Below are 18,785 nucleotides of genomic sequence, written 5' to 3' on the forward strand. Positions count from 1 at the left end.
TAACTTTTAACTACTTTACAGCTAAAAGGTAATTAAAACTAATTACTTAAAAGATATGAGAACACCATTCAATAGGAAATTTTCTCACCTTTCGAATGGAACTGAAATATTTAAAATACAAAGTATACTTTTAAAGTTAGCGGTATTTTAAGACAAATAAGTTTTTTACACAAAAAGTTCAATAACTCTGTAACGGTTGAGATTTTATGGTATGTGTAGAACAATTTTTTTCTCCAAATATGGCAGTCTATCACTCCCCGAGAGATTCTTAACCATGAACCAAACACCCTGTATAATAGTTAAAACTAGAAGAGACAGGAAGCGCTAACTGCAGAGATGTTTGTGTCGCCTTGGAGTCGCATCAAACTATCGTGGGTGTATGGTACAGGTGGAAGAGGGCGTTTCTGAGGATGATAAGAAAAATAAGAAGGGGCAGCTAAATTTGTATATTGGTGGTTTTAACGAAGGTGTATTCGAGGGACATATATAGGAGATCGCGGCTTGCCAGCACATCTCGAACCGGGACGTTGGTTGGTCTTCTTCGGGTCCGCAGGGTATCTATGCTCGGTGCACGCCCAGACAATGTGCTCGATGTCGTCATAGCCGTCGCTACAAGCGCAGATACCACTATCTACGATCCCAATACGCTGGAGATGTGTATCCAGCGTGTAATGGTTTGCCATGAGTCGGGATATCACACGAATGAAGTCACGACCCACATCCAACCCCTTGAACCAAGGTTTCGTCGATACCTTCGGGACTATCGAATGTAGCCACCTTCCTAGCTTCTCATTGCTCCACGAGTTTTGCAACTATTCTGCGGCGTAAACTGAAGCAGTGTCACTGAGTTTGTAGGGGACGATAAACTTTTGATTATTAAAAATATAAAATATATATTTATTAAAAATTAAAAATAAAGCAAGTGGACCCTTCGAGGTTTGATCCGTCAGTATAAACATCTTAGAGCAGTCGACTTCTCGGAATTTATTATAAATTATAAGAAATGTAAAAATGTTTGGAACCACTTATGGGCGTATATGGTCCGGAATTCCACTTATCTCGTCGTTCAACGATGTGTCGAAGAAAACAGTAGATTCAGAAGCATTTATGAAATGCACACGGTTGGGATTGTAAGAAGAAGGATTAATATTTTGCGCCATGTAGTCAAAGTACAGGGACATAAAACGGGTCTGACAATTGAGCTCAACAAGCCTTTCGAAATTTTCAATCACCACCGGGTTCAAGATATCGCATCGAATGAGCAATCGATATGAGAGTTCCCAAAATCGATTTTTCAACGGGAGAACGCCCGACAGCACTTCGAGACTCATCGTATGGGTCGACTGCATGCACCCTAAGGCGATACGCAAACAACGATACTGAATTCTTTCGAGTTTGATGAAATGTATGTTCGCGGCGGAGCGAAAGCAGAACCACCCGTATTCCATTACCGACAGTATCGTTGTTTGATACAACCTAATTAGGTGGGCACCCCACCATTTCCGGTTATTGTACGAAGAAAGTTTATCCTTTGTTGGCATTTCTGTTTCAAATACCGAATATGGCATCCCCAAGTACCTTTCGAGTCGAACCAGACCCCTAGATATTTTACTGTGAAGACCTGAGCGATAGTTTGACCCATTAATGGAAGCTGTAGTTGTGCTGGTTCACGCTTCCTATAAAATACAACTGTCTCAGTTTTCTCCGTGGAGAATTCGATACCCAGCTTAATAGCCCAAGCAGACAAATTGTCCAAGGCATGTGCTTTTCCAACAACAAGTTTAGTAAAAAGTTGTTTAAAGTCGCTGAAAAACCATGCTGGTGCAGCTTCTCTGAAAGAACGTTGATAGAAACTGAATCAAAAGCCCCCTTAATATCTAAGAATACTGATGCCATCTGCTCTTTACTAGCATAGGCCATTTGAATTTCGGTTGAGAACAACCCAAGACAATCGTTCGTCTCTTTGTTTTGCGAAAGCCAAATTGTGTATCTGACAGTAAGCCATTTGCTTCGATCCAATTGTCGAGACGGGATAGGATCATTTTCTCGAACAACTTCCGGATACAAGGTAGCATTGCGATCGGTCGATACGAGTTGTGGTCGTAGGCTGGGTTTTCTGGTTTTTGGATGGCGATGACCTTCACTTGTCTCCAATCGTGTGGGACAATGCTAGTCTCAAGAAACTTATTAAATAAGTTCAACAAGCGTCTCTTGGCAGAGTCTGGCCGATTCTTCAACAAGTTCAATTTGATTCTGTCTGGCCCTGGAGCTTTGCTGTTACACGACAAGAGAGCAAGTGAGAACTCTACCATCGAAAACGGCGTTTTGTTTGCATTATCGTGAGGGGACGTGGCGCGGTAAATCTTCTGTGCCGGGGTGGAATCCGGACAAACCTTCTTGGAAAAATCGAATTTCCAAAGGTTTGAATGTTCCACGCTCTTGTTGGTACAGTTTAGGTTTCGCAAATGCCGGGCCGTGCCCAAAAGAGTGCTCATCGATGTTTCTCTCGTTAGTCCATCAACGAACCGGCACCAGTAACTACGTTTCTTGGCTTTTATCAAACTCTTCATTCGCGTTTCTAAGTAAACGATTTCTAAAACGGCCAACCCTGTACTGCAGCAGATCCTTGCATGTCAAACTCTCATCGGTGACAACGCCTTCAGACTGTACTTTTGCAGCTGGAATATACACATAATAGTCCTTTGTAAAGTTCTCGCAGCAAGTAATATCGTTTGCCTGCTTTGAATTAGTCAACACGACCCTGACCTTGTCTGAGCGGACCTTTTTTATTTCGGTCATAGCCGAGAACCGTCAGGTCTTCTGAAATCTGTAATAGATTCAGTGATTTTGTTTTGGGCCTAAAGAAGACCACAAAGGGACCGGTCGAGAGCTCTGGATATTGTTTGGGTCGGGGGACCTCCATTTGGCCGTCCGGGGAGGGAGCCGTCGACACCGTCGACGCACGGGGCTAGCACCCGCGCAGACGGGAATAAGCCGTAAATTTGTCAAAAAAGGTAGATTTCACTTATCTGTATATTTGTTTCCCACGACGCACCAGTTCAGCTTATATAGCTGGCTATTGTTCAATCCTCACAATGCGAACAAAAGGCTGAGGAATGCACCCTAACGGTTAACACACGCACAAAAGGAGAAGAAAAGTGCAAAATCTCGAGAGGCAGAGAATGCGCAAGATAACCTTGAATGCGGATTAGCACTATTCTTTGTTGCTATACACTTACGGACTGGAAAAAAAGCACTTGTGTCTCGATCGAGCGCTCGTAAGTGAATGACATAATTTGGTTTCAAAAGAAAGTATATAATTATAACTGCAGTCCGAAAGGTCTATCCTGAATATCAAGCGGGTACCATACACACCAAAAAAATCTAAATTTTATCGTTGACGTAATTCCAAACGTGCCACAATCTAACAAACCGTAATTGACGAAATGACTAAATATAATCGTGCTCTGTCCAATTTTATATGAAAGATGTACTTTCCGTGCGCAGTGCCATAAAATTACACTCTTCAACATTTTAAACAAACGCCATATGTGGAGTAAAATTACGTGACTCGCATAATTCAACGACATGTGAAATTACAATCAAAAGTAAAACTATGTCATTTTTGATGCTCGTATATGTCATGGTCAGGAGACGTAAATTTACACTATTTTTTCTAGGTGTGTAGGATCTAATAAATGACAATCCACGTTTTTGAATAAAAAAATTCTTACAAAGTTCATCATTTCTCAAAGGAAAATCGTAACTACAGATTGCCTGCCACATCATTTATTTATGCTTTTTCTCGAAAATTCAATTTTTTCAGTCTTATTTTTTAATCTCTTACACACAAAAATATTATGCGACTATTTTAGTTGGAAAATCCTATAACTGAATCTTTGAGAAAATGTAAAAATAAAAAATCCGAATTGCAAAACAAATAGCACCTACTTTAGTTGTTGATGTTCTTAAAGTTTTATCTGCAGTTCATTACTTTTTTTATGTCCCTTGGTTTATAAAATAGCGCTTACCTCTCAATCTTCCCCTCAAGCTATAGTGATAAATTCCCATTTTTATCTCCCCCGTTCTATGATTAGGATAGTCCTAAATTTTACCCACATATTTCTAAACTAGCATAAAATTAATTCTCATCCCATTCCATCACATCAACCACCAAACCAACGACAGGGTGAGATGACTGCCAAAGACCGCACCATCCGACAGCAGCAGAACCTGATCGAGAAGTACGAAGCCGAACGGGAGAAGCTCCAGGCAGCCCTACCCAATACTCCCGACGGTGCCACAGGAGAAACGTTAGCCGATAAGACTATTGATACAATCAGCACTGCGACACAGACTGAGAGGGTAGGTTTTCCATATCTAATAGCTCTTGTGGAGTTAATATCTTATCCATTTCTGTTTACAGCTGAGGCCACTATCATTCGGCGGCCCGGAAGGCTTAGCCAGGTAATTACCGTTTCTCTTCGTCATGCTTATTTTTTCTAGTAGAACCATTCTTATTAGTCATGATTTCTTTTTCCTTTTTTAAACGCTTTTACTTTGACTCGTTTTTCCAACATACCTAGAGCAATGGTTGCCTACCTACCCCATCGGTCTCTGTTTGTGGCTGACTTTTTCCCCATCAGAAATTTCACTGACTTTGAATGTTCTTTCGTTCACCGTGTTGTACATGTATTAAGCAGGATAATCCGGAGATTTAGCCGTTCTGTGCGCCGCGTACTATCGCTTATACCCGATTTGTTCAATCGGACGCTAACACCTACCACTAATTGCATCGATTGGAGCTTAGTAGCTCCTAGAATAAGACAACTGTCTGCTCGCCCCATTTCATTGTTGCTTCAAATAAACTGCCTCAATGGAGAACGTTCAATCGCATTAGGCCAACACTTTTCCCAACTTCGTTATTCAATGTTTTGTTTCTATCGACTGTTCTCCAGAAATAGACGCCCTGCCACTCAAACCGAGATCGATTCTTAATCATTTTTCTTTACTTTTGTGTTCTTTTTTTAATCGTTCGTACAACTAACAAAAACAATTTCTTTGGTACCATACTGCTTATACCGGCTCAACTCGTAATCATTCACTAATACTCATCATTCATTTCATTCTCATCAAACAATTACTGAATAATCGCACCCGCAAACTAATCGCCTATCCACTAACCGGCACCATCAACGCTTCTTACTACTGCCGTTACCATATCCAAAACGCTAAACTTGACGCCTTCCTCTCGATGCTCTCTGATGGTCTCTCTGGGAACCGCTTATAGTAGACTGCAGCTCGGACAGGTATTTCTTTGCGATGTCTTACTATCATTGTTTCTTCTGTGTGCGATTAACATCCTGTGTATTCTGCATCTGGTGCACAACCGTGTGGACACTTGTCCGGCACGGACCTGGCGGTAATGGGGTGCTGGCGGACCGGACAAGTGTCCACCGATTTGTACCACCTGACTGTCGAATTGTCGTGAATCATTGAGATTTTGTGATAACCGGGGAAAGATTTTTTGCATGGAGCAACCCTAGATTTGTGATGAGTATATTTAAAACAAGCAAATGTATTTACTTTCACTATATTTCCATGCTGCGATTGCTAGTTAAACGAGGTAATTAATCAATAGAAACAACAAAACATATGGACTTATCATTCAGCACAAGCCACTGTTGTTGTCCCTTGCTGTATCATACAGTCCATTGTTGTCGATAAATAAATTAAATAAATGAATAACTAAATATGGCGTATGACTAACAAGTTGAAAAAAGCATTGAACGAGAAATATTTCTCGAAACCACATATATCAAAAACGTAAATCTATTCAAAGCTAACACCTTGAAAAATTTTATATATAATATTTTAACCATCAACACAATCCACAGGCCGATCTGTGACCACCAAAATACAACTAATGTATCCGATCGCTCAAGATTTTTGGGTTCATCGAAGACCAGGTGGCTTAACCCTAGAACGTTGCTATGGGGTACAAATGAACCCCACGCCATCTTTGTAGCCGTGTGAAGACGAAAATTCGGCATTTACCGACCTGGGACCGTAACCATAATTCCATTTTGAGTTCATAGTAGGAGTAGAAAAAGCCAGCTTGCTTTTGGCTTTCGTGGGGGCAGAAGTCAAAGTTGGCGTAGGGTACATTGGTACCCCAGTGTACGGTTGCCGTTAGTGTTTTGTTCTGTCAGTGGGAATGTGACTCGTGACAATAACCACTGTAACAGTAGTGTTGCATGTTACCAATGTATTACTCGTCAGAATATGTTGTTTCATTTCAATTTCCGCCCCATTTCGTGGTATTTTCCAATAACCGATTTTTCGATTTTCACTCTTCCAAATAATTGCCATTTTTCAAAAATATCGAAATTCCATGTACCATTCTTTATACTCTTAGAATCATTTGATTTTTTCAAATCGGTTGAAAATATGCAAAGTTTCAGTAATTTTTGTTCAAAAAATCAAAATTGCGATTTTCTCGCTTCTTATTTTGCTCAAGTCAATTTATGTACCATTGATTCAATAAATTCCGTACTTTCACCTACACAGATGTTTTCGCAATTAAAAATGAGGGGAATTATTGATTTCCTTTGTTTGCATTTTTATCCGAGAAAATTGCGATCAAACGCATGGGGTATGCTTGTACCCCAGTGCAACGTTCTAGGGCAGAAAAAATAAGTGTAGCGCTCTAAAGTTAATTAGCACCTTGCTCATGTAATTCGGGGATTTGTGCACTACTGATGAAGCCTATAGCTCTCTAGCATATCAGCTTAATCAGATATAATCAGACTTACAAAAGTCAGCATGCTAAATAGTAGCCAGGTAATGATTGAATTTGCAATATGCAGTCAGTAGTATGACTAGAATGCTACAGTTTCAATTGGAAAATGTACTTGTTCGGAACTTGCACTTTATTCAACTAATCGGTACCTAATAAAAAGGTCGAACTTGAGTTCGACATGCGACTGCTAGTTTCAAATCTAGCAAATTGCATGCTGAATGAATTAATTTGTTGTATCTACGATGGTTATCTATAAAACCTAATCGTCAAGCCCTCTTCATACAGGTCTGAGTTCCTAGATAGAGATCGCAAGCGTAATACTGTCGGAACAGGAAATTATGTCGAACACCACTCCAACCATTGGGCAAATCCTTGCAATTTGTGTAGTATTCCGTCAATTCAGAGGCTCTCAAAATGATATTTGAGGTTCCACGAATGATGTAACGGAAATTTGGCTCACTGCCAATTATTAGTGGAAACCCATTTCAGTTTTATAAAACCTTTCTAAAGTGATCAAATGGTGACCATTCATTGAGTCATGAACGTTAGATAAGTACTGTGGTGTGGTAGCACAAATATTGCGAGATAAGACATGCGACAACGGCACTATTCACACATATGCATGCACGAGATATTCTACGTAAATTTATCAAGCCGATTGATTAGGCCTGTGTCAAGCAATACCGAACGGAGCGATTAGAAAACTTCTAACTCGACACTCAGTGAAGTCATTGCCCGACAGTTCTCGATGTTGCATTTGTCACCTTTTTTGTACACAAGAAACATCCCTGAACACTACCAATCATCAAAAAATTTTCGCAGCTGAAGTGACATATTGAAAAGGCGTGCAAGTGGGATCACTAAAATAACGAAGCATTGCAAATGCATTCAACTTCCTTAGAAAAAGTTATTTTGCATGGGGCCTGCATGGTCGATTCCCACGAATTTTATTTTGTTGCGAAATAATTGTTGGGTTTAGCTCAACAGATTGTTGAAAAGAGTTTGAGAACATGCTATGGTCATCTATTAACTAGAAAATTTTAGTTCTACATTTCACTACATCAAGGGCGCCAACATATCAACGAAAAGTGATAGAAATTAGGTATTTTCTACAAAGTTGTAGAACAAGCCATTTTCAGTGATTCTATGTCTCCTCCATTAAAAGTTAGTTTTGGTGCCCCCTATGCGAACTAATATGTTGTAGTCTAAAGATGACTCATATCATGTACTAAAATAGCTCCAAATACTATTCATTTAAACCCAACTATTATTTCTCATATGAGAGGGAGGCCTTTGACTATTAATAAAAAAAATTGAAATGCCCTAGTATACAGTGCCACCTAGCGGTGAAAATGCCACTTAGCGCGCTTTCCCCGTGTGCATTGTTGGAAAATGTCATACGAACTTCGAACACGTTGGTTCGATAGCAAGACTTGTCCGATTTGATTCAAATTTGGATCAGAGACTCCTGGTCGAACTGGGAAACGAGTCAGGGGTAGGCTGATTAAGTTTTCAAAAATTCATATTTTTTCTGATCTGGACTGACCTACACGTCCTCGATTTTTGTCCTTAGCCCTCTGACATTTTTGTAATACATCCACAAGCCATCAGTAGCACATGCCAGGCATCCTGCCATATTGCACGAACGTGTTGTTCTCGATGATAAGCTAGAAACCACAATTTTATTTATTTGGGTATTATGGGTCGTTAAACATAAGAGAGCGAGTAAAGGAGCTTTAACCTAGGCTTATTAGTCAGGGCAAGCTGAAAGGACCACAGGAGTGATATTAACCTTCTTAGCCTAGTCACCCCCAACGATTTATTATATCCCCTTTAAATAGAAACGATTGGTACGGTTGTCCTCGTTTCTTCCTCATTTAAGATTCAAAACAATTCGTCAATTAAATGAATTGCCGTCTAATTTTGAAACATCTTCAAACCCAATTCTGCACAGTAGGCCTAGCCGTTTAAATATTTGCGACATATGAAAATATGCTTCAAATATTAATGTTAACAAGAAAAACATTACAGAATAACTGCAGTGTTTTCCAGGATACTTTTCAATAAAAGCTGTGAAAGGGTTAGGATAGAATAGAATAGAAATTATGGATCGTTAAACATAAAAATTGGGAAAGTTTTCCGTGACTTATCTTTTTGTCGGTTGCGATAGCATAAGTCATTAAATTGACTTTTCGCTTGTCCGGACATGCCGCAGACTCAGGTCATTCGCATTTAATGCCAAAAGATCCTGACTCCTGCGTTGCAGAAAACAAAGAGTTAACCCATTATTGCCCAACTTATTTTTCACGCGCATTACAAATTGTATTTTCCGATCGGAAAAAAATAGTGTGGTTATTCCAGTGAAATTATTTTTGTACTCAAAGTAGCTGATATAATAAGGAACAACCAGTAAAAATTTGAGATTGATCGATTAATTAGTTTCTGAGATATCGTGATCGCCGCGAATGAACTTTTCAATAAAATACAACTCCGAGATAATCGAGTTTTAATGTCGGTGCAGCGAGTCAACAGTCAAAGGTATCAAACACTACGCACCGCCTACGAGTGGTCAATGGGTAGCGGTCTATGAATAGATGTAACTCAAGTTGTAGTATTCCCATCTTCATGAAATTTTAAGAAAGTTTTCCTCTGCATATATAGCTTCCGAATATCTAATTTTCAAAAATTCGATTTTTTTAATCCTGACAAAAATGTGTAACCCCTTAAGGTAAAATTTAATAAAAACAAAACATAAACACCGGTTTAACCACTCTTACTTCTTTAAACGTATTCTGCAAGAGTATATGAACAATATTAACTCATTGATAATGCCTGTTCTGCGTTATTGATTGAGTAATAGGAGTTATTCTTTGCACCTACTATATATAGTAGGTTGGGCAATAATGGGTTAAGTAGCCGGGAAACTCTAAGCTTGTTCATTGACCCTACTCCATGCTTTTCTAAACTTTCTTACTGCAAATCCTTGCTCTTCCTTGAGTACTATGGCTCTTAATATTTGAAAAATACTTCACCTTCCAGTCCCTTGCTATGATATTATATTATATTATATTATATTATATTATATTATATTATATTATATTATATTATATTATATTATATTATATTATATTATATTATATTATATTATATTATATTATATTATATTATATTATATTATATTATATTATATTATATTATATTATATTATATTATATTATATTATATTATATTATATTATATTATATTATATTATATTATATTATATTATATTATATTATATTATATTATATTATATTATATTATATTACAATAGAAAAAAGGAAAAAGCTTGACTCACTACTATTCCCGCGGTTTTATCAACTTATAATAATATAAATAACTAGCTAATACCCTTCGCGCGTTGATGCGACTTTCAGCGAAATAGGAGAAAAACACAATTTATTCCGAAGCGCCACCTGGCGGGCAGATAATCCCCAATCAATAGCACACAAACACGCTCCATAACAAATGCCTACTATGTATAAATATTTACGAAAATCGGTTAAGCCGTTTGGGAGTCTATAAATCATATACATACAAACTTTGGCTTTTATATATATAATTTTTGTATTATTGAGTCAGCAAAGGTTTATCAATTTTAAATTACATTTCGAATTAAGTATGTCTGGCATTAAGGTAGAAAAAAATCATTCATTCTAAAATTCAAAATTTAAAAAAACTTTCCAAAGCGGCGCGCAAAAATAAAATTTCTCAGCCTATCTCGGACAGAGCCATCAAGACAAAGCCCCTATCAAGATCCAAAAGCTTGTAAATTTTTAATATAGGTCCGGTTAAGATTCGCCGGTACAACTCTTCGTAGCTACCGGTGTGAATTCTATTATGTATGCTGAGAACAGGATACTGAGAAGACAAAATTTAGATTATTAGGCCATCCAATCAGTCCGAAGGCATTTGTTTTTCCATCCAGATCATCCCAAACACGGAGTGAGTTGCTTCGTACAGCCGATTACTCCCAATTTTAAGAAGTTCGACCTGAGTTACGCGCTCAAAGTACTCCTTCGTCATGTTATTGATCGCGTTATTCCAGGCAAAGCTTTCCTTTTCCCTTTCGAGTACCTTTCGGCCGTACCTTCGTTTCTTACACCGATGAAGTTCCTTATCGGCTGCGATCTGTTTTCATTACCAGTTGTAATATGTAGCCGTTGCAAGGAGCCTAGTATTACTCTTCTCGGCTGACACTCTTTCAATTCTACAAGGGACCCAAAAACTGGTTCTAGATTGCTCAATATGGCTTCAAATGAAATCAGAGTACTTACATATCAAATTTGATTATGATCAAGTTACAATGTCACTAAGTGCCTGCGAGACGTAGGAAAAACATGAATATTGTTCAAGAGACTCTTGAACAGACCCCATAAAATTTCAGCGTAGATCCGGAACCAGATACCTGAGGTACTGATAACTGATATCCGTGTCAAGATTTCAATGGATGCAAGGAAAAAAATGTCATTTGTGAATGACATCAATAAGTATCAACATACCGCTAACCGGCGCTAGGATTGGCTAGCACACTTTCATCAATCGGTATACGGCCCTTCACAAACCGCTTTGAAATGAATGATTTTTTCAATTCAAAGGCTTTGCATTTTGTTGTGCTCTTGCTCTGGTGAAGCTATCTCTATCAATACCATGTTCACACATAGGCACACTGGGTCAGGTTACTTGGATTTTTGAGGCCAAGCGCTTGCGATGGATATAGAACCATTCAACGTGATTTCAATCATCGTTTGGCAAGCGATCCGCGGATATCTGGGACGAATGCCACCAAAAATGAATTCTACACTTCTTGAGGCCATACAATGGCCCGAGACTGTTTTGGACGGATCTGACATCTTTCCTATGCCCGGACCGTCTCGAACTAGTACAGATACAATCATGTTGTTATTGTACTACACTCCACCAGGAAATTTTTGAACCATCATGAAGACAAACGATCCAAAAATTCCAATTTTTATGTTATAAAGACAGTCAATTAGCAAAGGGTTGGTTGATGTGAAGAGTTTTTACTATTAACCTCTTCATGCTCATGTTGTTTGTGAACAACAACGTGTTTAAACAGCTATAACTTTTGATTTAGGCAAGATTTTCTCGCAAAAACAAGTAAGGCTAATAAATGTAACTATTGCCTTTCATTTGAGTATTAACAGTTACAAGGATCAACTCTAAAACTGAAGTTATCGCAATTAGTCTGATTGGAGTCTGATGTAGCAGTGCTGCCAGGGACAGTTTAAGTTGATGACGGAAAATGAATTTTTCATATATCTTCGTTATGTTGTATGTAACATTATTGAAAACTGATAAAACTTATCAATTTAGACAGTCTTTGGCTATTGTCTGGTTTTCCACTCAAATGGACTTATGTAAATATGCTAGGAGAATTGTATTGACCATTGGAAGGTAAAAATTGAACAGCTTCTAGCACTGCACGGGTAGAACCAAACTGTATGAAAAAAGGATTTTCGTGTTTCTTAAGGACATTATACATGCGAGCCACAACATAGCTGCTACGCCGCAAACACCCTTCTCCCCTGCAAATATAAAAATACGTTTTTCAACACACTAACCTTGCTGGTGTGCCACGAAACTGCTACTTAAGGAAGTTAGAACATTTTCTTATACAATCAATCCGAGTTTATGACGGAATGCCATCTGTAGCTCCTATTTTGTGCGAAAATATCACCACTCTTCACTTGGGGTTTCTTTTCGAAACACTTATTTTTCTTCTTCTCGTTTTAATTGCACTTTTTCAAATGCACTTTATTCACACACCACTACAAAAACACTCGCGAAACTTTAATCGTTCACTAACAAAACTTCAATTTTTCTGCCAATATGCAGATGACCAAAGGAAAATGTTTGGAAACTCTCATTTGTGCGTTTGAATTTTCACTTCAGATTTCAGTTTTTCTCAATGTAAACAAGCGAGCCGGTGCCTAGCAACGTGGCTTCCACATATCTTCACCTTAACCGCACCGGTTTTAAGTTATGGGAGCATCCATACTAAGTTTTTTGCGACGTTGAAACTCTTGGATGTTGCTAGTTTTCGCCCCTCACATTTTGCCTGCAGGATTGTATTATTTGTTCGACTATTGTGTTTGCCTCAGCGTCATATTAGCCGTTGTTGTGTTGATTGAAAATGCCATCGAAACCCAGCACTCGATGACTACTGATGGATCTCATTTTTTTAAAATATACTTGGTAAAGTGTGATTGATAGTATCTTTACAAATCGACCCCGCCTTTGCCCTAAACCTGATTGAATTAGTCAAGGCAAAGAGTTTGAGTTCAGCTATGTCTAAACATTGTCATATAGTAATACTGTCCAGAATATTTGAAAAAAAAATCGGTCATTTGGTATTTTTTTTCGTTTAGTCTTGTTTCAAAAAAAAGATTTATGGACATTCTTGGATGATGCGGCATTCCCAGCCGAAACATAGTTAACACGAGCAGAACATGCTTGTGTTGTCAAAAAAAAGCTCAGTTCTCCTTGGTTAAGTTCAAAACATCAGTCAGCGGAAAAATGACGAACGTAAAGACATATTATGAGTGGCAACGTGCACTCGACGTTTTTCTATTCCATCTGCTTCACATTACTGGTTCTGAAATGAAGTGTACAGTTCGTATGGGTAGGTTCGAGCAATTTAGACGTTTCGCTTTGAAAGCAATTTTCAGTTAACTTAACGAAATAATTAATGTAGCGAACACGTTGCTTCTTTTAATTGGTTAAAATTATTGTTTTTAAACAAATTTATTTTCCGTTGGCTTCTTTTCGCACTGAGTGCCTTTCACCGTCGTCAGACAGACGATTGCACCTTCTTAACCATAAATATCACACAGATCGGCCATCAGTTTTACCACTCACGAATCATGAGAAATGATCAGAGATTTTTACCATCAGAAAATCCCAACGATCTGCTGAGAATGAACCCAGACCCACTAAACTTAGAAACAGTCAGGTTTACCAACAAACCACCGTCACCGTCTTTTACATGCCAATTTGGTGATTTGTGAGAATGATGATATTACTTAAAACGTAACAGTTCGCTTTCTACCTTTTCCCGACCTGGTCACAACAAACGAATGTACAAAATGTTTGTCGGAATATATGTCACAAAAATCTTACGTACCAACAATTGTGTGAAAAGATACCCCCCTTTTTAACCGAGGTACTCTTAAGGTCAGGTCAGATTACAACGACACATAGTGGCGGAAATATGAAATCGTTTTTATTGCTCCGTGTATTTTAATTTCGATAGTAATTTTAACCTGATTGGCTGATTTGACTCAAATTTGGTGTTGAATTTCAGGGTGACATGGAGGGCTTTGCGAAGTTGGAGATCATTTTACAACTGTTTATGGTTGTTCAATTATCGGAGCCCCTTAATTCAATAGTACCCAGGGACTGATCTTAAGACGGCCTTGATCTTTATCTAAAGTTAGGAATATGTCTAGTATAGAAGCTGACTCTGAAATTTTAACTGAATAACAAAATAAATCCTGATAAACTATTCATAAAATCCCAGTAAAATATTCATAAATTTTTGAATTCGAATATTTGAGAATAATTGAATAATTGCGAGGCTTGAAAAATATAACATCTAAAAATGTAAAACATTTTGTATAGTAATAAAGGAACAAGAGGTTTCATAGTTCAAAGTAGTTTTAGCTCTCACAATTATTTCTTCCGATTCATGTAAAATAACCTTCCGATAACAATTATGTTTTTCATGATTCGGTATGTAGCACAATTTAATTTGACATACCTTTAAATAACGTAAAATGTTCGATAAATGGGGAAAATGGAGAAGAGGATTAATTGTTCGGAATTCGCGAGAATTCCCAAACATTGTGCATTCAGACTAGATACTCACAAACTGCAAAGCAGTCAAAACTAACTCTCAATAGACAGGATAACCCGCCATGAAAACTTCAATAAAACTAACACAGTGTTCGATCTAAACAGAAGACAAACGTCAAACTAACCTCATTTTCTCCTTCTCCCACAGTCGAAGTGAACCGTCTACTCCATCAAACGCGCCACCGTTGCGCAATGGTCTCCGATCTCCCGCGACCGCCAACAGCAGCCACCATAGCCATCACCATCAAACTCACAATCCCAACAGTGGCACGCCACCCTCGGCACTAATCAACAGTAGCCGCACGTCGCTGAACCTCAAGCCAAAAACACAAATCTCATCCGTCTACACGCAGCTGTCGTCCATCAAGCACTCGACCCACAACGGAATCGCTTCCAACGCAGCTCTGACCACACTGAGCCATAAACGAGCTTCCCTCGGTTCCAGTGGTAACCTTAGCAATATCCCAACCACCAACAGCAGTTCGCCCACGAAAACCGTTCGCACTACCCACATCGGTAACGTGCTAACCTCTAGCAAACTCAATCAAGCAGGCTCCAGTTTACCATGTACTCCCCCATCACCAACCGCAAATGGTTCAAGATTGCTCAAAAGTTCAGTTCGAACGCAGATAAACGGAGGAAGTATCGCATCGCCCACCAAACTGGGAACTACTTCACCCAAGCGAACGTCCGCCATCAAACCGCCATCTTCTTTCGGGAGTAACACATTCCCGGAAGCACCGCCTACTTCGCACAAATCCAAATCCGCACCCGTCACACCGATGATTGAACGTATCTCGTCTCCGCAAGCAGGTGGTGTGCAAATTGTTATCGAAAATGTCGATAATGTCTCCCGATCAGTTCGCGTGAAAGAAAACGGCTGTCATGGACAACAAAATGGTTGCCCCTCGATACTGACAGATGATGGTGAAAATAACAAACGCAATGGCCAACATGAGGACCATGAGAATGATGATGATGATGATAATAAAGAGCAAATAGCTGAGACGGAAAAAGACGCGATAAACAATAAGATCAATAGTCTTAAACTAGCTAACGGATTGACTGGATGTAATGATAGTAGTAGTAAGGAACGTAGTTTAGTTATCTAGTTCACTAAGAGAATGATTATTTATATATTTAAATAAAAACAAAAAAAATACAAACTGGTAAAACTATACATAAATGTGATCCTATAACCTAAATTATGTGCTTAACGAACAAGTATTTACTCAAAGCGAACATTCACTAATAGAATGAAAGCGACATTTATAGTACACCTTTGAATATAGGCTTGAGCAAAAAAAACTATATTCTCAAACAAATCAAGCTGCTTTTTGGAACAACCATACCAACACCAGTCCATTTTATCACAACAACAAAAATACACAAGTGTTTGATAGGCAATCGCAGAAACATGTTTTTGTCAAAATTAGGGTGCTGCAAAGATGCTAAAATAGTAAACACAAACTTACGTTATACGTTGTTTCCTCTCCTTCGAGATATGTGCAATCATATTGACCTTTTATTTTATTTTTAATCCTATTGAATTTATGTTTTAATCAGTGAAATGAAGCTGAACAATCGAGCGCCCTAGCGGTTGCAGATAACGAATAGCGAATACTATATTATTCTAATTATTATATATTGAATAAGTTAAAAAAAATCTAAACTTCCTTATGATCGACAAGAGAAAATATGAGTAAAAATACAACCTCCAGACAGCATAAAAACATTTAAAAGTAAACTCAAAATATACCAATGAAATCAGCAAATAATATCTGTACCGAATCGACTCTCATTGAGCTAAATAACAACTCGGAAGGCGCTTCCAGTCCTTTTGAACCAGTGAAACAAAATTGTAAACTTTTAATCAGCACTAACTCTGCAAATCAGTCATTTGGCCATACATTTGGAATACGTTGATTACTGTACATTTAATGGAAAAATACATTTCACAAAGGAACACATTTTCTTTTCTTTTTAATGATGACCAAAAGTTTTCAAAACTTCCGAAATGTCTATTTTTGTTGCATTCGAGTACAAATTCAATGTAACTCCAGTGTATTGTTCAAGATAGACTTGGCATTAAAATGCCTTCAGGAACGAGGGATTTGCGCCTTGCCTTGTCTTCTCATCATTTTCTACGCGGAAGGAAAGAAGAATGAGGAGGGAGGAAGTAGAATTGGAAGGGTGGGAAAAATAACAGCACAAAAAGCAAGAGCAGGAAATTTAAACTCACAAGCAGCTCAAATCGCCTGCGAGTAAGCTTACAGCTCTTTACCACATTGGATAAGGAACTTTAGTATACCTCTGAGTTTCAGTCGTCCAAACGCGATGTCGTCTATGTGACGATGGCCGAAAACTCAAATGGGAATTACGCTACTGCTGGGCATTTGCCTATCAGATTGTATGAGGTGCCGTAGTCAGATTCACAAAGATCACATGAAAAATACTCAGCACGCTGAATACTTACCATGAGATAATTGAGTTTTTAAGGACCGGTTACAGCCCTAGTCAGCATAGTGCAGTGGAGTTTTTCTAAAAATGTAGAAAAATTTTCGATATCACTGGGCACGATTGTTTGGCGACACGTTTGTAGATTTCTCCAATAATTGCGGTGCTCGCACGTATTTTTTCTCTTTTCCAACTTACCGACGGGCTCAGGGCCAACGAAATCAATCGCTGCACCTGCCCTGGCCAATTCGTTGGTCCTTTCATTTCAAGTAATATCGGAATGTCTGGGAACCCAGATAAGGTTAGTTCTTTGATTTGGGTTCGGCACGCGATCACTAGTTTGGACCAGTTTATTACTTTATCGGACAAGCTCTGTTGATAGGCTGGCTGTACCTCGCACATAATCACAAAGATTTCTACTTGGAATACAGTACAGTATCTACCTAGCGAGTGAGATTGTCCCAATCTCTTTTCACAACAGTAGATACCAGCACACAGGGTCAGAAAAGCCAAAGACGTGAACTTAACTCACTAGAGGCGAAATCATAGAATATATTCACAGGGTGTCTTTGGAGGAATTGTTCGCATGGATATTACCTACAAACTCATAATAATTCAAATTAGGCAAGGCTTACTATGACCGAACTAATAAATTAACTTTTTATGCTAACGAAGTAGAAAGTTTATGTCTTCGACAATGTTTTAGAAATTCTCGTAATGAAGAAATTTGTTGAAGAACGCGAACTTGTAAGACTAAAGTTTATCGATTTATAAAGCGTTTTCTATCGCAACTTTTTTTTATTTAACTTTTTCCACTGTGACTTTTTGTACGAACGATGTTGCAAACAAATGTTCGTCTGCACTGCCTGAAGGCCATGCATGCTTTCTTGACTCTGAACTCAATGTGAGAAGACCAATTCGGGTTGGAAGCCAATATAACTCCAACGTACTTGACTTGATCTGCACATAGTAGCTCAGAATCCAAGAACTGTAAGGGACGAACCACGGTTGTTTTTCGCTTCTTCGTGAAAAGAACCATTGGAGTTTTGTTTGAGTTAACTTATAATTTAACTTATCTACACCACTATTCGACAACTCTTAATGCTTGTTGCATTAAGTCAAAAATTGTTACGATGCAAGGTCCAGTAATTAGTATTTGGTAATCGTCAGCAAACCCGTAGGTTGGAAATCCAAGCTCATTGAATTTCTTCAACAAGCCGTCGGAAACCAGGTTCCATAGCAAAGGTGTCAGAACACCATCCTGAGGACAGCCGCAAATACTCAATTTCCTTATCTTTACCTGTCTCAGTGACGAGCAAAGAATGCGGTTACTAAGCATTGCGTTTATCCAACCCGAGATACATGCATGAGCGCGCGTCACCTACGGAATAGGCTGGAAGAACACATTGTCAAATGCACCTTCAATATCTAGGAATACACCACAGCTAGATTGCTTGCGTGAGAATGTTTGTAAACAACATCGTGAAGCAGAGGGATCGTGAATTTTCCACACTGTAATGCATGTTGCATTCAACTAAACTAACTTTCCTGATGTGATGATCGATTGTTCGTTCCAAATCTTTTAGAAGAAAAGAACTAAAACTGATAG

The 18,785-nt window shown here is 38.5% G+C and overlaps 1 protein-coding gene across 7 annotated transcripts in view; it reads left to right on the forward strand.

The window, feature by feature from the left end:
- The window catches only part of LOC131693044 (probable serine/threonine-protein kinase nek3), a 293,881-nt gene extending 277,196 nt beyond the window's left edge, over window positions 1-16,685 (forward strand). For 4 of the 7 annotated variants that reach the window (XM_058980516.1, XM_058980517.1, XM_058980519.1 and 1 more), the window contains 3 exons: window positions 4,189-4,365; window positions 4,427-4,467; window positions 14,868-16,685. In XM_058980516.1, the coding sequence (XP_058836499.1) occupies window positions 4,189-4,365; window positions 4,427-4,467; window positions 14,868-15,831 (1,182 nt within the window). In that variant the 3' untranslated portion in view covers window positions 15,832-16,685. Of the gene's footprint in view, window positions 1-4,188; window positions 4,366-4,426; window positions 4,468-5,290; window positions 5,310-14,867 lie in introns of all 7 variants that reach the window. The other 3 variants (XM_058980523.1, XM_058980522.1, XM_058980521.1) reach the window with 2 other exon arrangements.
- Window positions 16,686-18,785: the final 2,100 nt, after the last annotated feature.

This window comes from Topomyia yanbarensis, chromosome 3 (assembly GCF_030247195.1).
Source record: "Topomyia yanbarensis strain Yona2022 chromosome 3, ASM3024719v1, whole genome shotgun sequence".
Taxonomy (NCBI): Eukaryota; Metazoa; Arthropoda; class Insecta; order Diptera; family Culicidae; genus Topomyia; species Topomyia yanbarensis.